Source organism: Callorhinus ursinus, unplaced genomic scaffold, assembly GCF_003265705.2.
Source record: "Callorhinus ursinus isolate GAN/ISIS: 27379988/994484 unplaced genomic scaffold, GSC_fseal_2.0 scaffold7, whole genome shotgun sequence".
Lineage (NCBI taxonomy): Eukaryota > Metazoa > Chordata > Mammalia > Carnivora > Otariidae > Callorhinus > Callorhinus ursinus.
In genome coordinates this window covers 75,559,948-75,579,532 of record NW_027397069.1, presented here as the reverse complement: position 1 = coordinate 75,579,532, position 19,585 = coordinate 75,559,948, and the positions used below count along the sequence as shown (strand labels likewise).

Sequence of the window (19,585 nt, the reverse complement as noted above, 5' to 3'; positions counted from 1 at the left end):
CCCAGGACCCCGGGATTGTGACCTGAGCCGAAGGCAGATGCTTAACGCCTGAGCCACCCAGGTGCCCCGTGGTGTCTATAGAGTTTTTATTGGCGCCTCACTGCATGTGACTGAACTCAATCTCCAGCCTCCCTCTCCTCCCTTGAGGTTGGGCTGGCTAAAACCTCCAACGCTCTATAATCACATGGTTGGTCTTTGTGGTGACCCTCCCTCAGCCTCAGTCATGTCATGTAAGTCTTAGCCCAGATTCAAGAGTGATCCAAAGGGGTAATAGAAAACACAATCCCAATACTTGGGAAATTCCAAAGATTTAGTCTTTCTCCTAAGAATTAAGGACAAAGGCCAGTAAAATGATGTATTATATAATAGATGTCCATGATGAAATAGTAAAAATTATTAATCTTACTAAATTTAAGCTTTTGAATACATCTTAATATTCTTTGTGATAAACAGAGAAACATGCATAAGCAGGGAAGCATACATAAACTACCTCTGTTTCATACCAAAGTACAATGGTTGTCTGAAGAAAAAGTGGAAAAGTGCTTGTAAAATAGTTATACTGCAAGCTGAACTACGCTTTTTCATGAAATACCATTTTTACTTGAAAGAATAACTGACAAACTGGTTATTGACATTTTCTTGAAAATAAATCAAGAAAAAAATCACTTCAAGAAAAATGACAGTATTTGTTGCTGAGAAAATCTGAGCTTTCAAGTGAAAATTAGCATCTTTGAAAACTGTATCCACCACTGTCAGTCTGACAGCTTTCTAAAGTCTCAACTTTTAAAATAAAATGTCAACATCCAGAAGTTCAGTGAATCGGCATTTTCCAAATCTATGTATTTTTTAATTGACTAAAGCACAATGTTACCAAACCATACAAAGGTAAAGATTCATTCACAGATCAATGAATCTTAATGTAATAAAGTATGAAAACTTCACTAGTTGGTTTCAGATTCCACACTGTTAAGAAACTTTAAGACATTGCCACTTATCAAGTTTTGGTGCTGTGTCAAAAACCCCACAACTATCCATAATTACCTAAAATAGTGCTCTCTTCTACAACCAAATGTCTATATGAGGGCAGATTTTCATTTTATACTTAAAACAAGATATAGCAACAGATTCAATGTAGAAATAGATAGGAGAAGATACCATATACCTTGCTGTCTTCTATTATGTCAAACTTTAAAGAGATTTGCAGAAATGTAAAACAAGGCTGTTCACTAAATTCTGAAAGTAATTTTCATTAAAAATGGTATTTTGTCATATAATACATAATTATTATTAAATACATACTTTAAAAAAACTTAAGCTTTAATTTCTAACATGATAATTAATCGATATAAATTTAAAAACTTTGGGGTCCTCAAATATTTTTAAGAGTGAAACAGCCTAAAATGTTTGAGAACTGTCCTACGGAAATAATAAACATGTAAACAAAGAAATTTAGTGTAGAGTTTCAACAGTAAAAAATGGGAAACCATAGGAGCACGGAGGTGGCTCAATTGGTTAACCATCTGCCTTTGGTTCAAGTCATGATCTCAGGAACCTGGGATTGAGCCCCCATCAGGCTCCCTGCTCAGGGGGGAATCTGCTTTTCCCTTTCCCTCTGCTCCTCCCCCTTGCTTATGCTCTCTCTCAAATGAATAAATAAAATCTTCAAAAAAAAAAGGAAAACCATACAAATGCTAAAAAAAAAAAAAGTAGAGGAATGGGTATCTCAGAAAAAGTATTTTATAGGCACAGAAACTTCTATTTTTTTTAAAGATTTATTTTTCTATTTTAGAGAGAGAGAGAGAAAGCTCATGTGTGAGCATGAGAGTGGGAGGGGCAGAGGAAGAGAGAATTCCAAGCAGATTCCGAGCTGATTGTGGATCCTGAGGCAGGGCTCGATCTAACAGCCCTGAGGATCACCAACTGAGCTGGCCCCGAGATCATGGCCTGGGAACAAACCAAGAGTCCAACACCTAAACAACTGTGTCACCCAGGTGTCCCACAGAAACTTCTAATTCTCAAATGACATATTAAAATTTAGATTAAGTAAACCAAAGAACACAAAACTATATATAATATGCTCTGAATTATATTTTTTAAAATCACAGAATTCAAGCAAAGAAACCAAAATTTTAACAGTAGTCCCTGCTAGTTAGTGGGATATGATGACAAATATCTTCTTATTTCTAACCATGATTTCTTACAAGTGTTCTGTGATAATCAGGTAGTATTCTCATAACCAGAGAAAAAGATTAATTTAAAAAAGGAAAAAAAAAATTCTGGCATTCCATTAAAGCAGTAAATGAGGTTCTTAGCTTTAGTTATTTTTTAGACATTCCCAAAATTATAAGTTGGTCAACAGCTTAAAAAGCACTGAAGTGGCCAAAAAACAATACCAAAACAAATTTTAAAACTCTCAAACCCCCACACTAAATCATGACAAAGCTACCAAAAAGATATGCTAACTTTTCAAGAGCTTTCATAATTTTAGCAGAACAAGACCGTCCATGTAAGTTTTAAAAATATAGGGCTCTGACTTAAAAGGCAAGGAAGTTTCCCAACTTTTAAAATAAAGCAACTAATAAAATGCTGATTTAAAAACAAAAATCAGGGGCACCTGGGTGGCTCAGTCATTAAGCATCTGCCTCTGGCTCAGGTCATGATCCCAGGGTCCTGGGAAGAGCACCGCATCAGGCTCCCTGTTCGGCGGGTAGCCTGCTTCTCCCTCACCCACTCCCCCTGCTTGTGTTCCTGCTCTCACTACTTCTGTCAAATAAATAAATAAAATCTTTTAATAAATAAATAAATAAATAAATAAAATAAAAACAGAAATCAGAGATAAGAAGTCCAAAAATAAATACCTCACATGAAAAACTGAAATTTCAAGTTATCTACTTACAAATTAAATAAAATTCAATTATTACATATTACTTTGTTTCTTCAATTCACTGTCCATTTTTTTATTCTATGATTTTTACATTAAAATAAAGATACTAGTTAACAGGGTGGTGGTAGTGAAGTATGGAGGTTTTCAATTAAAACACTTCGGATGTGTATCACATTGGGTAAAATAGATTTAATTTCTGAAAAATCAGGGACCAAGCACACTGCAAGTAAAATATTCCATCTGAATATGGAAATCAAGAGAAATAAAGTATGTCATATATAGAAAGTAAATAAAATCACTTACTGCTTACCAGGACTATGGTGAGTTGCATATCCTCCATTCTGAAATTCAACTCCTGCCACATTCATTCTACCAGGATTAAAAGGTCCTACTGCAGTCTTGGTCTGTGAAGTCAAAGATGGGGTGTATGTTTGTATATTAACACCAAAATTACTTGACTGAAGTCCTTTAGCGACATCTCCCAAGTTGGTATTCTATAGTGATGTTATACGTGTAATCATTAAGTTCATATCTCGCCCAGCATTCACAGAGCTTATACCTGTTTCTTAGTAATAGGATGTAACATTAGTAATAGGAATTTCAGAGTCGATTCTGTAGTGATAACATTATTACCCATTCCTGCATTTACCTTACTTCTTGAAAGACTGGAAGTGGAGAAATCCAAATCTTTGGTTCTATTTTTAGTTCCAGGAAGTCCCCATTCAATAAAATTGGAAGAATTTTTCTTTTCCCCTCCATTTGTTTCTATGTCCTCTTCATCATCGATAACAATTGTCTCACTTACATTTCCCTTCTCAGAAGCCAAATCTCTTGAGAAAGGAAGAATTATGGAATAATTTCCTTGTAGCCTTTCATTTCTTGATGAAGCAAATATAAAATTTCTTTGATCAGCTCCTGCTGGAGTAGAAGTTGAAGGAGGTTGTATAGATTCAATAAATACAACATCATCATCATCTTCTTCCACCGATGAATTTCTACATCTGTTATCTAAAGGACTAGTTGGGTTACCAAATGAATTTCCTATATCCAAGAGACTAGCTGCCATGGCTTTATGCTCTAATAAAACAGGAGTCTGTTCAGCCAAGTCTAATCCTCTCACTGAACATTTATCCATGCCAAAGAACCTGTAGGGGACAGAGAATAGTTTAAAAAAAAAAAAAAAAAGTTCTAGTATGATTATTCAGTTTTATTGCAATGAAATAATGCAATGAAATGAAACTTTAATTTTCGTGATTTTTATCTAACTTTTAGGGAAAAAATTGTTACTCATTTTGTTTTTTCTCTCCCATTAACCATTTAATGCTTACTTCAGAATTTGATGGAAATTAATCATCCAATTTGTGGTAGTCCTTAAAAAATTTACTCATTTTAAAGTACTCAATTTAACCTGCTCATCCTTTACAATGAAAAACAAAACAAAACCAAGTCTTCCTTTGAAATAGGAAATAGTAATAAAATAAATCTATCAAATACCAATATGGGTCCAAATATAATTACTATACTATACTTTTATCTACCAAATAACTATGATATCGTCTAATCCTTATTTCGCTAGTATCTTTTGTCACTGATTTTCAAATTCTCTGCTTCCGAGGTAACTGTGATTAAATCTTTCTGAATCTTTGTTTTTGTCCAGAAATTGCCAGACATTATACTATGGGTGTTTTATGTAAAATTCTGAAAACAGCCCCATAATGTATGTATAATTTAACCCACTTTACAAATCAGGAAAGAGAAGCCAATTAAATTGTTCTGGGTGAGACTGAATAGGACTTAAAACTCCAGACTCTAATTCTAGGCCTCAAATTCTTAGCATTCAGTTATATTCAACAATTACTTTTGTGAACTTACTGTACACTAGGATATAACAAAGAAAAGGATCCAGTAGAGAGACACAGTTGAGGAATCTGGAAAAGTAAATTTATTAGGGCGCCTGGGTGGCTCAGTCAGCTAAGCGTCTGCCTTCGCTCAGGTCATGATCCCAGGGTCCTGGGATTGAGCCCCATGTAGGCTCTCTGCTCAGTGGGGAGCCTGCTTCTCCTTCTCTCTCTGCCTGCCACTCCCCCTCCCTGTCCTCAATCTTTCTCTGTCAAATAAATTAAAAAAACAAAATAAAAATCTTTAAAAAAAGTAAATTAATTAATGAAGCAAGGCTCTTAAAAGTAGATGAGGGAAGATGAGGATATGTGCACAGGTGGTAATGAAATGGATCATGAGTAAAAAAATCACCTCTATCTCAAAGGCAGGAGAGGAAAACGTAAATATAAATGGAATGTATATTAAGTATGTAAAAATGATAGATGAAAAGCTGAAGTAAGTTTACATATGCTGGCCTCAATTTTCTTAGAAACTCAAGAATGAAGATGGGAACTATATGAGTTTTTGAATTATTAAGAAAACTCACTTCATATGGCAATCATCATTCCATTTTAAACAACTCACACTGAAATATGCTATATACCATTTCTATTCCAAAATTTTCCCAACTAATTTTAATTGATAATGGTTATAACACATTCTTAATAGGTGTTACGTCATTCGATAACTCAGTTAATGCTTATAAAAGTGAAGTATAAACTGCTCTTTTTCCCATTAGGAAACTAAGACTCAGAAGATAAGTAATCTGCATAGCCTGCCCAAGTGTCCATTGCTGGAAAGGATAGAGTCAGAATTCAAATCCAAGAAATCTGTCTCTAGAAATGATTTCATAGTCACTATATTATTGGCACTTAATGGATAAAACAATTTTTATAAATTACTTATCTTTTACTAAGATGAATTTATTAAAATAAAATCAACATTCAATGTCCATTTCAAAGAAAAAATAACAAATCTAAGGGACCACTTTAAAGATTTTTTTTATTTATTTGTGAGAGAGAGAGAGCGAGCGAGCACAAGCAGGGGGAGTAGCAGGCAGAGGGAGAAGCAGGCTCTCCACTGAGCAGGGAGCCCGATGTAGGACTCGTCCTGGGATCATGACCTGAACCAAATGCAGATGCTTAACCAACTGAGCCACCCAGGTGTCCCTCTAAGGGACCACCTTAAAAGGATTATAAAAAAAACACAAAAATTGGGATCATGGTTACCACACATCCAATAAGCTTATTCTGTGGTTGATTTTCAAAGGAAAGAGGCAATAATTTAGCCTAAACAAAGTTAGGTAATATAAGAGCTGTTATACATGAACTCTCTTAGTCCTTTCTATATTTGAATAAACGTACAACAAAAAAGAACAATTTCTGGAAAAGAGCTATAGAGGACTCCAGTCTCCTCTGGTGGCCGTTAGGACATATCTTAACCGTCTCAAAGGAAATAACGGAAAGAGCGTTCTTTATGCTCCACTAATTGCAGTCATCTATCTCTGAAAAAAGATTAAGTATTCACCTTTTTTCAAGTCATAGATTAAAAAAAAGTTAAACCACTACTAAAAGCCAATAATTTAAATTCTTGTAATTTATATTTAATTAAATTTAATGAAACACTTTAATTTCAGGAACAGAAGATTACAGAAAAGTTTTGAGTACTTCTACAATATTATCCAAAAACAGAGAAAAAGTTATGGTTTAGTGAATTAGTTGTGTGGCACTGAGCAAATTACTTCACCTCATTTTTAGTCTTCCAAACTATAAACCGTAGGGACGCCTGGGTGGCTCAGTCAGTTAAACGTCTGCCTTTGGCTCAGGTCATGATCCCAGGGTCCTGGGATCGAGTCCCATGTAGGGCTCCCTGCTCAGTGGGGAGCCTGCTTCTCCCTCTTTCAGCTACTCCCCAGTTCCTGCTCTCTCTGACAAATAAGTAAATAAATCTTAGAAAAAAAACAAACTATAAATTGTAAAAGAGGGTAATACACAATTCCAAGGTTTTTTATTGAGATAACTGGACATGCAAGTCTCTAGTGTCTGTTTGGACCATATTAAAAAAAGCAAAAAATGTTAAATCCCTCTTCTTTGAGAACGTATTCAGGCAGATACTTTGCTTATATCCTATAATTTCAACGAGTGTCTAATTAATCTTAAAACATTTAGCTAATCTTCTTTGGTATCTTATTCATCTACAAATTATATGCAATGCTTAATTGGTTTCATTTGGATACAACGAAAATTAACATAATCTCAAGTAATGTAAAATCAAAGGAAAATCTGCACAGAGAAATTTGATAAAAAATTATACTACCATACAAAAAAGAGGCTGAAACCAAAGCAAGACTCTTAAATGCAAACTATCTCTACGTAGTTGGTTAACAACCTTGCAAAGCTACCACGCTATTTAATTAGGAGTAAGAATAAGAGTTATCATTAAAACAAAGACATAAATAAGAATGCTTTGGGGGCACCTGAGTGGCTCAGTAGAACATCTGACTTCAGCTTGGATCATGATCTTGGGGTCCTGGGATTGGGCCCCTAGTCGGGTTCCACCCTTACTCTGCTTGTCCCTCTCCCACTGCCCCTCCCCCTGCACATGCTCTCTCTCTCTCTCTCTGATAATAATCTTTAAGATTTTTTTATTTATTTGAGAGAGAGAATGAGATAGAGAGAGAGCATGAGGGGGGGGAGGGTCCGAGGGAGAAGCAGACTCCCTACTGAGCAGGGAGTCTGATGCGGGACTCGATCCCAGGACTCCAGGATCATGACCTGAGCCAAAGGCAGTCGCTTAACCAACTGAGCCACGCAGGTGCCCTGATAATAATCTTTAAATAAATAGTGTTTTGCCCTTTTGTGTTTACTTTTAGTGACATTTCAGTTGTTTTTATTTCCTGAAGGTTGAATTTTTTAAAAAATTGTGGCAAAATAGGGGTGCCAGGGTATCTCAGTCAGATAAGTGCTCTTTTTTTAAGATTTCATTCATCCATTTGAGAGAGAGAGCACAGAGGGATGAGTGAGAGGGAGAAGCAGACTCCCCACTGAGCAGAAAGCTGGATGTGGGGCTCAATCCCTGGACCCTGAGATCACGACCTCAGCCAAAGGCAGATGCTTAACCCACTGAGCCACCCAGGTGCCCCAAGTCCTGACTCTTGATTGCAGCTCAGGTCTTGATCTCAGAGTCATGGGTTCAAGTCCCATACTGGGCTCCATGCTGGGTGTGGAACCTACTTAAAAAAAAAATTGTGGCAAAACATATATACATAAAACTTGCCACTTTAACCATTTTTAAGTGTACATTCAGTATCAGTTTTTTGTTTTTTAGAAAAGATTTTATTTGAGAGCGAGTGAGCGAGCATGAGCAGGGCGTAGGGGCAGGAGAGGGAGCAGCAGACTCCCACCGAGCAGGGCTTGATCCTAGGACCTGAGATCATGACCTGAGCCAAAGGCAGACATACAGACTGAGTCACCCAAGTGCCCCCAGAATGTGCTTTTTAAAAGTTATAAAAGCTTCTGGATAAATTCTTAACTTATTAGTTAAATAATTTAGTAGCCATTCAATATTCAATTATGTTTTCACATACCATTACATAGAATTTACATAGTAAAAAGAATCTATTAGATTTTTTTGAAAAGATTACTTGAGAGGGCGTATGCATATGCGCCCGCACACGTGTGTATCACGTGTACCGCTGAGGGGCAGAGGGAGAGAGAGAATCTCAAGCAGAGTCTCTGCAGAGTGCTGAGTCCAAGTGGCAGGGAGGGGGAGCTTGATCTCAAGACAACTGAGATCATGACCTGAGCCCAAACCAAGAGTCAGACACTCAACCAATGAGCCATCCAGACGCCCCAAAAACCTGTTCTTATAAAAAAAAGTAGCTCAAATAGAAATGTTGAGATATTGGGTGCCTGGGTGGCTCAGATGGTTAAGCATCTGCCCTCGGCTCAGGTCGTGATCTCAGGGTCTTGGGATTGAGCCCCGAGTTGGGCTCCCTGCTCAGCAGGGAGTCTGCTTCTCCCTCTGCCTCTCTCTCTCATGAATAAATAAAATCTTAAAAAAAAAAAAAAGAAATGCTGAGATATTAATATTGTAAGATTAGCACATGAGGAGAAGGGTAAACTTGCTTTATGGACCTTTAAAAATCAAAATCACCAGGAAAGTATTTAAAAGTAATTATTGAGGTACCTGGCTAGCTCAGTTGCTAGAACGTGTGACTTGATCTCGGGGTTGTGAGTTTGAGCCCCACGTTGGGCAGAGATTACTTAAAAATAAAATCTTGGGGCACCTGGGTGGCTCAGCCGTTAAGCATCTGCCTTCGACTCAGGTCATGATCCCAGGGTCTGGGATTGAGCCCCACATCGGGCTCCCTGCTCGGCGGGAAGCCTGCTTCTCCCTCTCCCTCTCCCCCTGCTTGTGTTCCTGCTCTTGCTAACTCTCTTTCTGTCAAATAAATAAATAAAATCTTTAAAAAATTAAAAAAATAAAATCTTAAGAAAAAACATAATTAAAACACATAAACATAATTAAAAAATTATTGTTTCAAAGGTTCATTTTTTGGCCACCTGTAACTGTAAGCTCTATAAAAGATAATCAAGATGTAGGTTACAAAAACCGTTGTTAATCACTAATTAGTCCTAAAACATGTCCTTTTGCATCTCTGCGGACTTAAACTGTCACAGAGAGGTCTTACTATAAAAATATTTATATATTTACATAAAAATAATCTCAACTCTAAAGCCAACTTCATATTTAGTGAGTATCTGCTACAAACATTCCCATTTAAAATCAGAAATAAAATAAAGGTGTACCACAATTCCTGACGTATAAAAAATGTAACGAGATAGGAGAAAGACAACTCAAATGAACAACTAGCACAAATAGCAAGAGAATTACTGAAGTTGCCCAAGTACAAAATTACTATCTAGAAATCAATATCTTGGTAGGGATTAAGTTGATAGATCGATTACACACAACTAACTTCACTTCCTTCTAAAACAAAGGTAGAGTTCCCACTCTCAAGGAAAGGAAAAGCAAGAAAGGAAGTAACAAAAAGAAACAAAGCAACAAAATTTTACAAGTGGAAGAGAGAATAGATGAGTAGTTAACTACCTCAGCTGATCTGAGATAAACCAACTCTAAAAGAGTAATGGAAAAAGCTGAGAGAAACATCCTGATTCTTGCTGCAGAATCTTCAAAAAGGCTCAGAAACCAGTAGCTCCAGAAATCCCTGGATTAGGGGAAGGGGGAGCTAAAATGAAATTGTGAGATCCCAGATCCATTCTTTCCCTCCAGGTTGAAGATGACAGGTTTTTCCCCACCCTGGCGCAAGTTCTACACTTCTATTCTTTGAATAGAACATAAGACTTTTGTCTGGGGTTCACCAAGTATAGGTAAATGGTTCAATATCATGTGTGTGATTCCCACAGAGCTGGCATCTAGATCTCTATCTTCTAGGCATGTGACTCTTCCCTGGAAGACTTTTCTCAGAAACACTCTTCTCTGTGGAATTAGGAACCAGCAAAAAAAGAAAGACCTTAAGACAATGACTCAAGAGATTACCCATTAATTGGTGAAAAGAATCATCCTACAGTGAAGCTCACAAATTGAAAGCCCCACACATTTTTCTAATCTGCTTTGTACTTCCAAACTCTTAATCACAAGTAGACCAGTCAAGAATTACTAAATATCTGAGGATAGCTTCTAATAAGAATAGTTAAAAGAAAAAAGGAAAAAACAGAAGTTGATAACACAGCAAAAACAAAAATAAAATGAAAAAACACAAAATTATTAGTACTCTAGATGGGTGATGAGTAAAAGATCATAAAAATGTCTAGGTCAAGAGTAGCATGCTCTACACAATGAGCCAGCCAGGCAGCCCAAGATAGCAGAAATTTGAACGCCATTCTGGCTGGCACTAAAACCTAGTTTTTTGTACTACATCATGCTGCAAATAGCTCAGAATACTCTGAGAAAAATGGCTTTTCTAAGTGATAATAACGGAGTCAGTGACTTGTTACCATGCCAATCTTAGTCCCCACTAGTTCCCTTTCTCTATAAATGCCCAACATAGCTCTAGAACCATACCTACATCCCATCATCTCACAAAACTCCATAGAATGTGAAATATCACTTCAGGGATCCTACAAAAATTACCTAATTGAAACAATATCCATTCCTAAAAGCCAGACATAGCAATCTACATCGTGACACCATAGTGTCCTAGACCTAACTAACTAAAAAGTTGTACTGTGAAGAATAATAGAGTTAAGTGCAAAGCCAAGTTTGGTAAGGAACAAGGCCAAAGGGAAGGCAGGAATACTACAACGTGAGTTATTCTAATGTCAAGTTTCTTTTCAATAACCAACTGTAAACTGTTGAATCAGCTTTAAAGGATAAAATAGGCAGGATCTAACACTGTACTGAATCCCAAATAATAGATGTAGAATCTGATTTTTTTTCCAAATCACCATCTTCAGATTCCCAATAAAATTATTATTCAGGCAAGGATTGGTATTAAGAAACCATTAACTGAATAGCTGACAAAAAATTGGGCATTTTATTGTACCAAAATGAAACATCACATAGATTACTTTCTGGTACAAGGAAAAGATACATTAATTTCATAACGGAGAGATCAGGCTGTCACTACCAAGTCAGTGGTCAATCTTAGAACCACGTTAGTGTGACTACATTATGTAATGTCCTGACGTGATGCTATCGGGAGGACTATCAGGGTACTTAAACATAAATCTTCCTCAAATATAAGACAAACACAAAAGGGTGCTTGGGTGGCTCAGTTGGCTGAGCGGCTGCCTTCAGCTCAGGTCATGATCCTGGGGTCCTGGGATGGAGTCCCACATCCAGCTCCCCTTGCTGGGCAGGAAGCCTGCTTATCCTTCTACCTCTGCCTGCCACTCCCCCTGCTTGTGCACTCTCTCTCTGTCAAATAAATAAATAAAATCTTAAAAAAAAAAAAGACAAACACAAAAAATACTCTGTCAACCTTACAACAGAAGATTCAGTACATTTTTCTTTAAAACAACAGCAAAATAAAAATATTTTTATCCATTGGGAAAGAACAAAAAAAAGTTAAATTCAAACTATTAAAAGTGAAACTAACTTGAAGTCCTATTTGGAACTCTAGAAAATGCTAGTGGTGTAATTATCAGCATGCATTACCAGTACTTTCCCAGGGATTACCCTGGCTTGGCTCTGAGGACAGGGTCCACCTAAGCAATTAGCTCTTTGCCTTCAAGATTAACAAAGATAAATCGCCTAACTGCGGCACTAAGCGTATTAAATAAAAAAGCAGGGGCAATTACTCACAAGAGGTATGTTTTCTTAATTTCTGGCAACGTTTCACCAGACTGGTCTGAAGGTGATTCCTGATCCTAGAACGACAGGAGAGAGAGAGGAGAAATTAGTTACAGCCAATTTGGAGGCAGCACCAACTCCTAACCACCAGAGGGAGGAAGTAAAGAGTAAGAAGTCAAGGAGTTTCCGTGCTCTTCCACCCTCCCCCACCCCCCGTGCGGTGGGGAAACAAGGTGAATAAAAAAATCCAAAAAACTATAGGGACCTCAACGACTAGACAAAGCTAAATCTCGTTCTTCAAACTACAGAATGGAAGCCGGAGGGCAACAAGCTTGACCTAGGGAAGGGGCAGGCGGGGTGGTTGGAGGGCAAATGTTACCTCGACACCAGCAAGGGAACTGTATTCCCTCCTAAATTTGCCCACCCAGCGTCATCGCTGTCATTCCCGGCACCAATTCAGAGATAGGGGAAAGCTCAAGTCACCGCCGGGTTGCTATCTCCTACATTTGTCCCAAGCAGTTGCTATGACTCCAAGACTTCCCCGTTCCCTGTCCGCCATTAGAAACTTGCCCAAATTAGACATGAAGACGCGAAATGACCCGAAAGGGAAGAGCGACGGAGAGGACCGGGTGGGGGAAGAGGCAGCACCCTCGCCCCGAAAAACTTGGGGACCTCAGGCTACCGCAGAGACGGTGGGAGCGCAGCCCCGAGAGCGCGAGAACGAACTGAGGCGCCCCTCCCCCCACCTTTCCACCACCACCACCCCCCCCCGCAAGAAAGAAAGGAAAAATACCCCGCGACCTCCCACCGCCCCGGCCCGGGCGGCCCCCGCCCCCCCGAGCGACCCCCCGCCTCTGGCGTCCGCCTCACCCAGCCCTCCCGGCCTCGCCCTCACTCTCGCAGCCCTTCGGGCCGCACGCGAAGACGCCTGTGACATGAGCGGAGCCCGGAGCAGCCCCCGAGGCCCCGACGCGGCAGCGGCGACGGCGGCCGCGCCGCGGGGTATTAATCCCGGGTCGGTGGGAGGCTCCGGAGGCTGCCCTCACCCATCTCCGCCTCCCCAGTCGCCTCCGCCTCCGCCTCCTCCTCCCGAGGCTGCGCTGCTCCCAGCCACCCCCACTATCGGCGGACCTGGACTGGAAAGACAGCGGGGATAAGCCTCACCCGGTTCTGGCTGCGGCTCCGCGGAACGAACCTCCCCTCCCCCGGCCCACCCCTCTTCGGCAACACGCACAACTCCGCTCGGTCCAGTCCCGGGTTTAGCGCTGGTGAGGAGGAGGAGGCGGAGGAGGCGGCGGCGCGGCCGAGCCCGGGAAGGCCCCGCCCGCCGCTCCCTCATTGGCTGGCTGGGAGGGCGGGCCGGGGCGCCTCGGGCACGTCCATTGGCTACATCTGCCTTCCTTCAGGACCCCCCCGGAGGGGGTGGTCCGGAGGGCTGTCCATCAGGCACAAACCACACCCCCCGGCGTTGCCGTTCCACTCCCCCCTCCGCCAGCGCTCGGCCCTCGGCCGCGTCCCCTCCCCTCCTTACCCCCGCCTCCCACCCCGCCCCCACCCCCGGGTCCGTCAGGGTCAGGCGGCCCGAGTTTCGCTGTCCGCGGCACCGGCCGCCGGCTCGGTGCCTCGGGGTCCGGGGGGCCCTCCAGGGCCCGATACAGCCCGAGAGACTGAGGCCGTGGCCGCCTGCCCTAGTTCGGGCCTGGGCGCCCAGGCCCCTGGAGCCGCTCCCAATGACCCTGCCCGAGGAGAGACGCGGCCTCGATGTCCCCAACGCCCTCCCTGTCCAGTTCCTGAAGCCCCCCGTGAGGGGCGAGCCCGGGCGGGGGCTGGAGCGAGGCAAAGTGGGAGGTCGGGGCACCGCGTGAAGTGGGTTCCCGAATGTGCTGAGGGGAGTGGGAACACTTCCCCCCTCGCCTCACCCCCATGGGGAATTGTCCCCCCACCTCCCGTCATGGCTGCAGGAGGAGACGACGTCCTCCATTTTGTCGGGACTGCTGTGGGAACTTGGGACCAATTCAAAACCAAACCCCGTGGGGCAGGGAAACTTGGCCCCGCGAAGCCCCAACTGGGCTCCGCCATTCGGCCGAGGGGACAGCCCCTGATTCCAGCGTCTGCGCCTGAGGGGCCCTTGGGGGACGGGCGCCACGGTGGAGAGACCCAGACGCCGCTCCCCGCCTCCATCAACCAAGATGGAGGAAGCTGCGGGCTCCCCTGGAGCTGGGCTCCCGCCTGTTGGAGGGGCTGGAGCCTCCCCTCGGTGTGTCCTTCGGCGCTGCCGTCGTCCTCCTCCGCAGCCTCCTTCCCTTGCCCTCCCCCAGCCTCTACCCAGCCTCTCCACTGCCTTCCACCATCTCCTGGTCCTCAACGGTTGATGGAGACTCCACTCCACAGTCAGCTCAAGCGCTTCGCCCAACCAGGGCCGGCCCGGTTGCGGGGAGCGGAGCGAAGGTGTGGAGTGTTGCGGCGCGCCCCGGGGCGGGCGTGCCCGGGGAAGCCACATCGACGATGGGGCTTCTCTTTTGTTCATCGTCTACACCTACGTCTTCGGCGCACGTCATGGTGCTGTGCGATTTCCAAGATTCCATGTAAAGATGAAAGTGAGGCCTCTGTCGTCTCACCCTAGCGGTTGTTAGTGGGATTACAATTGATGGTGTTGGGGAAATAATGGATGGATAAAATAGACTTCTCAATTTCATGATTATCTAACACCACTGCCTATTAATAAATAGACGTGTGATGTTACAGTTTAAAGTTTTGCACAATGATGATGAACATGAGGTTTTTAATGAATTAATCAACTCAGTAAAAACATGTTGAACAGTTTAAATGCCACTTACAGAACGTAATCCAGTAGAAGTTGAGATTCATTCTAATTACAAATCCATGACCATCCTCATTTCAACCTTGCTTGCTGTTTTGTAATTGAATAATTTAGGATGTTGTAAGGTCCAAATAAAAAAATTGTGACACTGATAAATAACAAGACAATGTTATTTATTATGGATATTTTGATAATGAAAGACTTACTGCTCATGGAAAGGCAGATAGACATTGTGACCAAGAGTATGTTTTCTGGAGCCACACTGCCTGCCTTTGAATCTTTATCATCAGCAATAAGTTACTTAAACTCTCGCACTCTTAATAGCTGCTATATTGGACAGTATAGATAACAAAATATTTCTATCATTACAGAAAGTTCTATAGGAAATCACAGCATTCATCTTAAATATTAGGAGAGTGGGGAGAAAGATTGAAAAATCAATCAGCCATTTAAGCTTCTCAATCTTTCTTCCTTCTTCTCTAGTTTCCCTCATTTTATAGCCTAAAATACACTTTTGTTTTGTTGGCAGTTGTTTATTAAGATAAGCACCAATTCCCTCAGTCTCTTTTCTCACTTGTCCTTCACCTCCACAAATGTTTTGATCTGTGCTTATGATATACTAGGTAATACTTGGATCATGATATTAGACTACTAAGCCACTTTCCAAAAGTAAATTTTGGTTTCAAGTATATTTTCTCCCAGCTTCTTCATTTTATGGACTGATTCCAAGCATTAAATCTTTTTTTAAAAGATTTTTATTTATTTATTTGACAGAGACAGAGAGAGACACAGCAAGAGAGGGAACACAAGCAGGGGGAGTGGGAGAGGAAGAAGCAGGCTTCCTGCCGAGCAGTGAGCCCCATACGGGACTTGATCCCAGGACCCTGGGATCATGACCTGAGCTGAAGGCAGACGCTTAAGGACTGAGCCACCCAGGTGCCCACATTAAATCTTTCTTTTAAAAAAAAGATTTTATTTATTTGAGATAGAAGGAGGGGGGGCAGAGGGAAAGGGAGAATGTTAAGCAGACTCTGCCCTGAGCAGGGAGCCCACCTAGGGCTTGATCTCACAACCCTGAGATTGAGCCAAAACCAAGAGTTGTTTGTTTAACCAACTGCACCACCTAGGTGCCCCAAATCTTTTCTTTTTGTATTACAGTAATTTTCTTTCTGTATTACAATAACATGCATTAATTTTACATTAAAGATATGTTTATGAAGAATTTTTTTCTTCATGTACCACTGAGCTAGTTGGGAATTAATAATTTGAATTAATAATAATAAAAGCTAGAACGTATCAAGTTCTTACTGTGTTATAAGTACAATTCTAACTGTAATATGTGTGATAATTCATTAAATCCAACCAAAATTGTCTAAAGTATTTTTATTAATCCATATTTTGTTACTTTATTTTTACCCACATTTAAAAGATGAAACTAACACAGAGTTTAAGTAACTTGCCTATGATCATACAGCTAGCTGGTGATAAAGTTAAGATCAAATACAGGCAATTTGGTTCTAGAGAATGTACCCTTAGTCACAATGTTTGCCTTTCCATGAGCAGTAAATCAAATCAATAATTAGGGGCACCTGGGTGGCTCAGTCAGTTAAGCCTCTGACTCATGATTTTGGCTCAGGTCATGATCTCAGGGTTGTGAGATCAAGTCCCCAAGTCTGCACTGGGGATAGAGCCTGCCTAATATTCTCTCTCTCCCTCTCCCTGAGCCCATCCCCGCCCCCCCAAAATTTTAAAAGATCAAGAATCAGGGGCACTTGGGTGGTTCAGTGGTTAAGTGTCTGCCTTCAGATCAGGTCATGGGATTAAGGCCCATATCAAGCTCCCTGCTTGGGGTGAGAAGCCTGCTTCTCCCTCACCCACTCCCCCGGTTTGTGTTTCTGCACTCGCTATCTCTCTCTCTGTCAAATAAATAAATAAAACCTTATTTTTTAAAAGATTTTATTTGTTTGAGATAGAGAGATTGAGAAAGAGCATGAGAGGGGAGAGGGTCAGAGGACGAAGCAGGCTCCCCGCTGAGCTGGGAGCCCAACATGAGACTCGATCCCAGGACTCTAGGACCACGACCACAGCAGAAGGCAATTGCCCAACCAACTGAGCCACCCAGGCACCCAATAAATAAATAAAATCTTTAAAAATAAATAAATAAATAAAAGATCAATAATTAATAACATTGTTTTGTTCTTTTTTTTAAGATTTTATTTATTTATTTGACACACAGAGAGAGAGAGAGACAGCAAGAGAGGGAACACAAGCAGGGGGAGTGGGAGAGGGAGAAGCAGGTTTCCAGTGAACAGGGAGCCTGATATGGGGCTTGATCCCAGGACCCTGGGATTATGACCTGAGCCGAAGGCAGACGCTTAACGACTGAGCCACCCAGGTGCCCTTGCTTTGTTGTTCTTATTAAACAGTTATTACACAGATACAAAAACCCTAAGTGGTCACATATGATAACAGAATTAGTATTATATAAATTCTGTTTGTTCTTTACAATGACTGTGTTATCATCATTTATTTATAATCTATTGGTTGTTTTTTTTTTAGAATTTATTTATTTGTTTGTCAGAAGTGGGACTCAATCCCAGGACCCTGGGATCATGACCTGAGCTGAAGGCAGACCCTTAACTGACTGAGCCACCCAGGCGTCCCTATAATCTATGGCTTAAATGAAGTAATACATAGTGCCCCAAGAGTTACAGACCTGAATTGCACATGATACAAGTTCTAATGATTTAGAATTATTATAAACTTACTCTTAAAACAAAGATATATAAATAAGTTTATCTGTATTGTGGGATGATAATAGTACTGGGAATTTTCTGAATTAACCTCTATGTAAAATACAATCTTTGTTAAATGACAAGCAATAAATCATGTTAATTGGGAGTTTACAAGTTCATTATTAATACTCAACAATACCTGCAGTAATTACTTTGTACCAAGAACAACAAAAGGTAATTTTAAGAAGTATTTTGACTCTGACATTATTTAAAATTGCCTGAACATAGTGATAATAAAAAGCAGACTAATTCTTAGAGTTTATCGTTGTCCTTAAATTCCCTACAGACACTCCAACTCCCAGTTAACAACTCCTCCTGCTGCCTACCTCACCCATGGCATGACACAGGATATATATATTTATATACATTTTTGTATATGTATGTATATATTTTTATATATCAATGTATATACATGTATGTAAAATAATGGAATATTATAATCAGCCAAATAAGGTACAACTGTCATATACATACATGTACCTAATATATACCACTTATACTGGGTTGAAGGTTGCCCTCCCCAAAATATATGTTCATTCAGAACTTGTAAAAGTAATCTCATTCAGAAAAAAAGTCTTTGTACACCTACTTAAGGATCTTGAAATGAGTTCATCTCGGGTAAGGTGGGCCCTAAATACAATGACAACTGTCCATATAACAAAATAAAACTCACAAAGGATAAATGCATGTGAAGCTGCCACATCTAAGGAGTGCCTACAGAAACCAGAAGCTGGAAGAGGCAGGAAATCTAGAGTTTTGAAGGGAGCATGGCTCTGCTGACAACTTGATTTCAGAATTTTGGCTTCTAGAATTGTAAGAGAATAAAATTATATTGTTTTAAGCCACCAAATGTGTGGTAGTTTGTTAAGATAGCTCTTAGAAACTAATATACAGCTACAATATAGCTAAAAAGCAAAACAAGGAAACGAAGTAAGAATTAGATGAATCAACGAACAGTTTTATTGACGATTTTAACATACCCACTCACAGAAACTGAGAGATCAAGGAGATCAAAAAATATGATGATATAAAAAAGATCTAAACAAATAACTGAGTTAATATATATATGGAGAATTACACAATTAGCAAGGAGAAAATAGACATTCTTTTTACATTAAAAATATTTATAACAATACATCAGATTTGGCCCTAAAGTAAACTTAATGAATCCTAAAATTCAGTATCATATAGATCATGTTATCCAACCATAATCTAATAATATTCAGGATTAACAACAAAATAAATAAGCCTTAAATGTGTGAAAACTAAGTAAATGATTACTAAATACCTGTTGGGATAAAAGGAAATTATGAAGAAATGAAGAAATACTTAAGAATGAAATGGTAATAAGGGGCACCTGAGTGGCTCAGTCAGTTAAGCAACCAACTCGATTTTAGCTCAGGTCATGGTCTCAGGGTGGTGAGATAAAGGACTGTATTAGGCTCCACACTCAGCAGGGAGTCTGCTTCAGGTTCTTTCCCTCTCCCTCTCCCTCTGCCTCTTCCTCCCCCTCTACCTCTCTCCCTGCTCGTGTGCTCTCTATTTCTAAAATAAATAAATAAACAAATATTTAAAATACATATTAAATAAATAAATAAATAAATAAAGAGAATGAAATGGTAACAAGAATATAAAATGTCAAAATTTGTGAGAAAGACCCAAAGCAGAAATAGAGGGAAGTTGTAACTTAAAATGTATTTATCAGGAAAATTTACCTCTTCAAAATCTTCCAGACTTCACACACTGCCCAGTTCAAAAGCCACTTCCACATTTCTAAGAATTTGTAAGAGCATCACCCCCTTCCAGGTGCCAAAATCTTGTTTCATATTTATCTTTTCTCTAGTTTGGTGATTTATTAACTTATCCTTACTAATACATTCTTTTTATTTA

General features: G+C 40.4%; 1 protein-coding gene across 12 annotated transcripts in view; it reads right to left on the bottom strand.

Moving 5' to 3' along the window:
• Positions 1-14,749, bottom strand: part of ZMYM5 (zinc finger MYM-type containing 5) — a 37,886-nt gene extending 23,137 nt beyond the window's left edge. Inside the window, exons 1-5 of one of the 12 annotated variants that reach the window (XM_025875220.2) lie at positions 13,244-13,559; positions 12,092-12,156; positions 4,743-4,812; positions 3,534-4,029; positions 3,195-3,288 (exon numbers count right to left, since the gene is read on the bottom strand). In XM_025875220.2, coding sequence (XP_025731005.1) covers positions 3,195-3,288; positions 3,534-4,019 — 580 coding nt within the window. In that variant the 5' untranslated portion in view covers positions 4,020-4,029; positions 4,743-4,812; positions 12,092-12,156; positions 13,244-13,559. Of the gene's footprint in view, positions 1-3,187; positions 3,289-3,533; positions 4,030-4,742; positions 4,813-12,091; positions 12,157-12,949; positions 13,104-13,125; positions 13,188-13,243; positions 13,560-14,420 lie in introns of those variants that run through there. The other 11 variants (XM_073894813.1, XM_025875221.2, XM_073894815.1 and 8 more) reach the window with 11 other exon arrangements.
• Between the last annotated feature and the right edge of the window lie 4,836 nt (positions 14,750-19,585).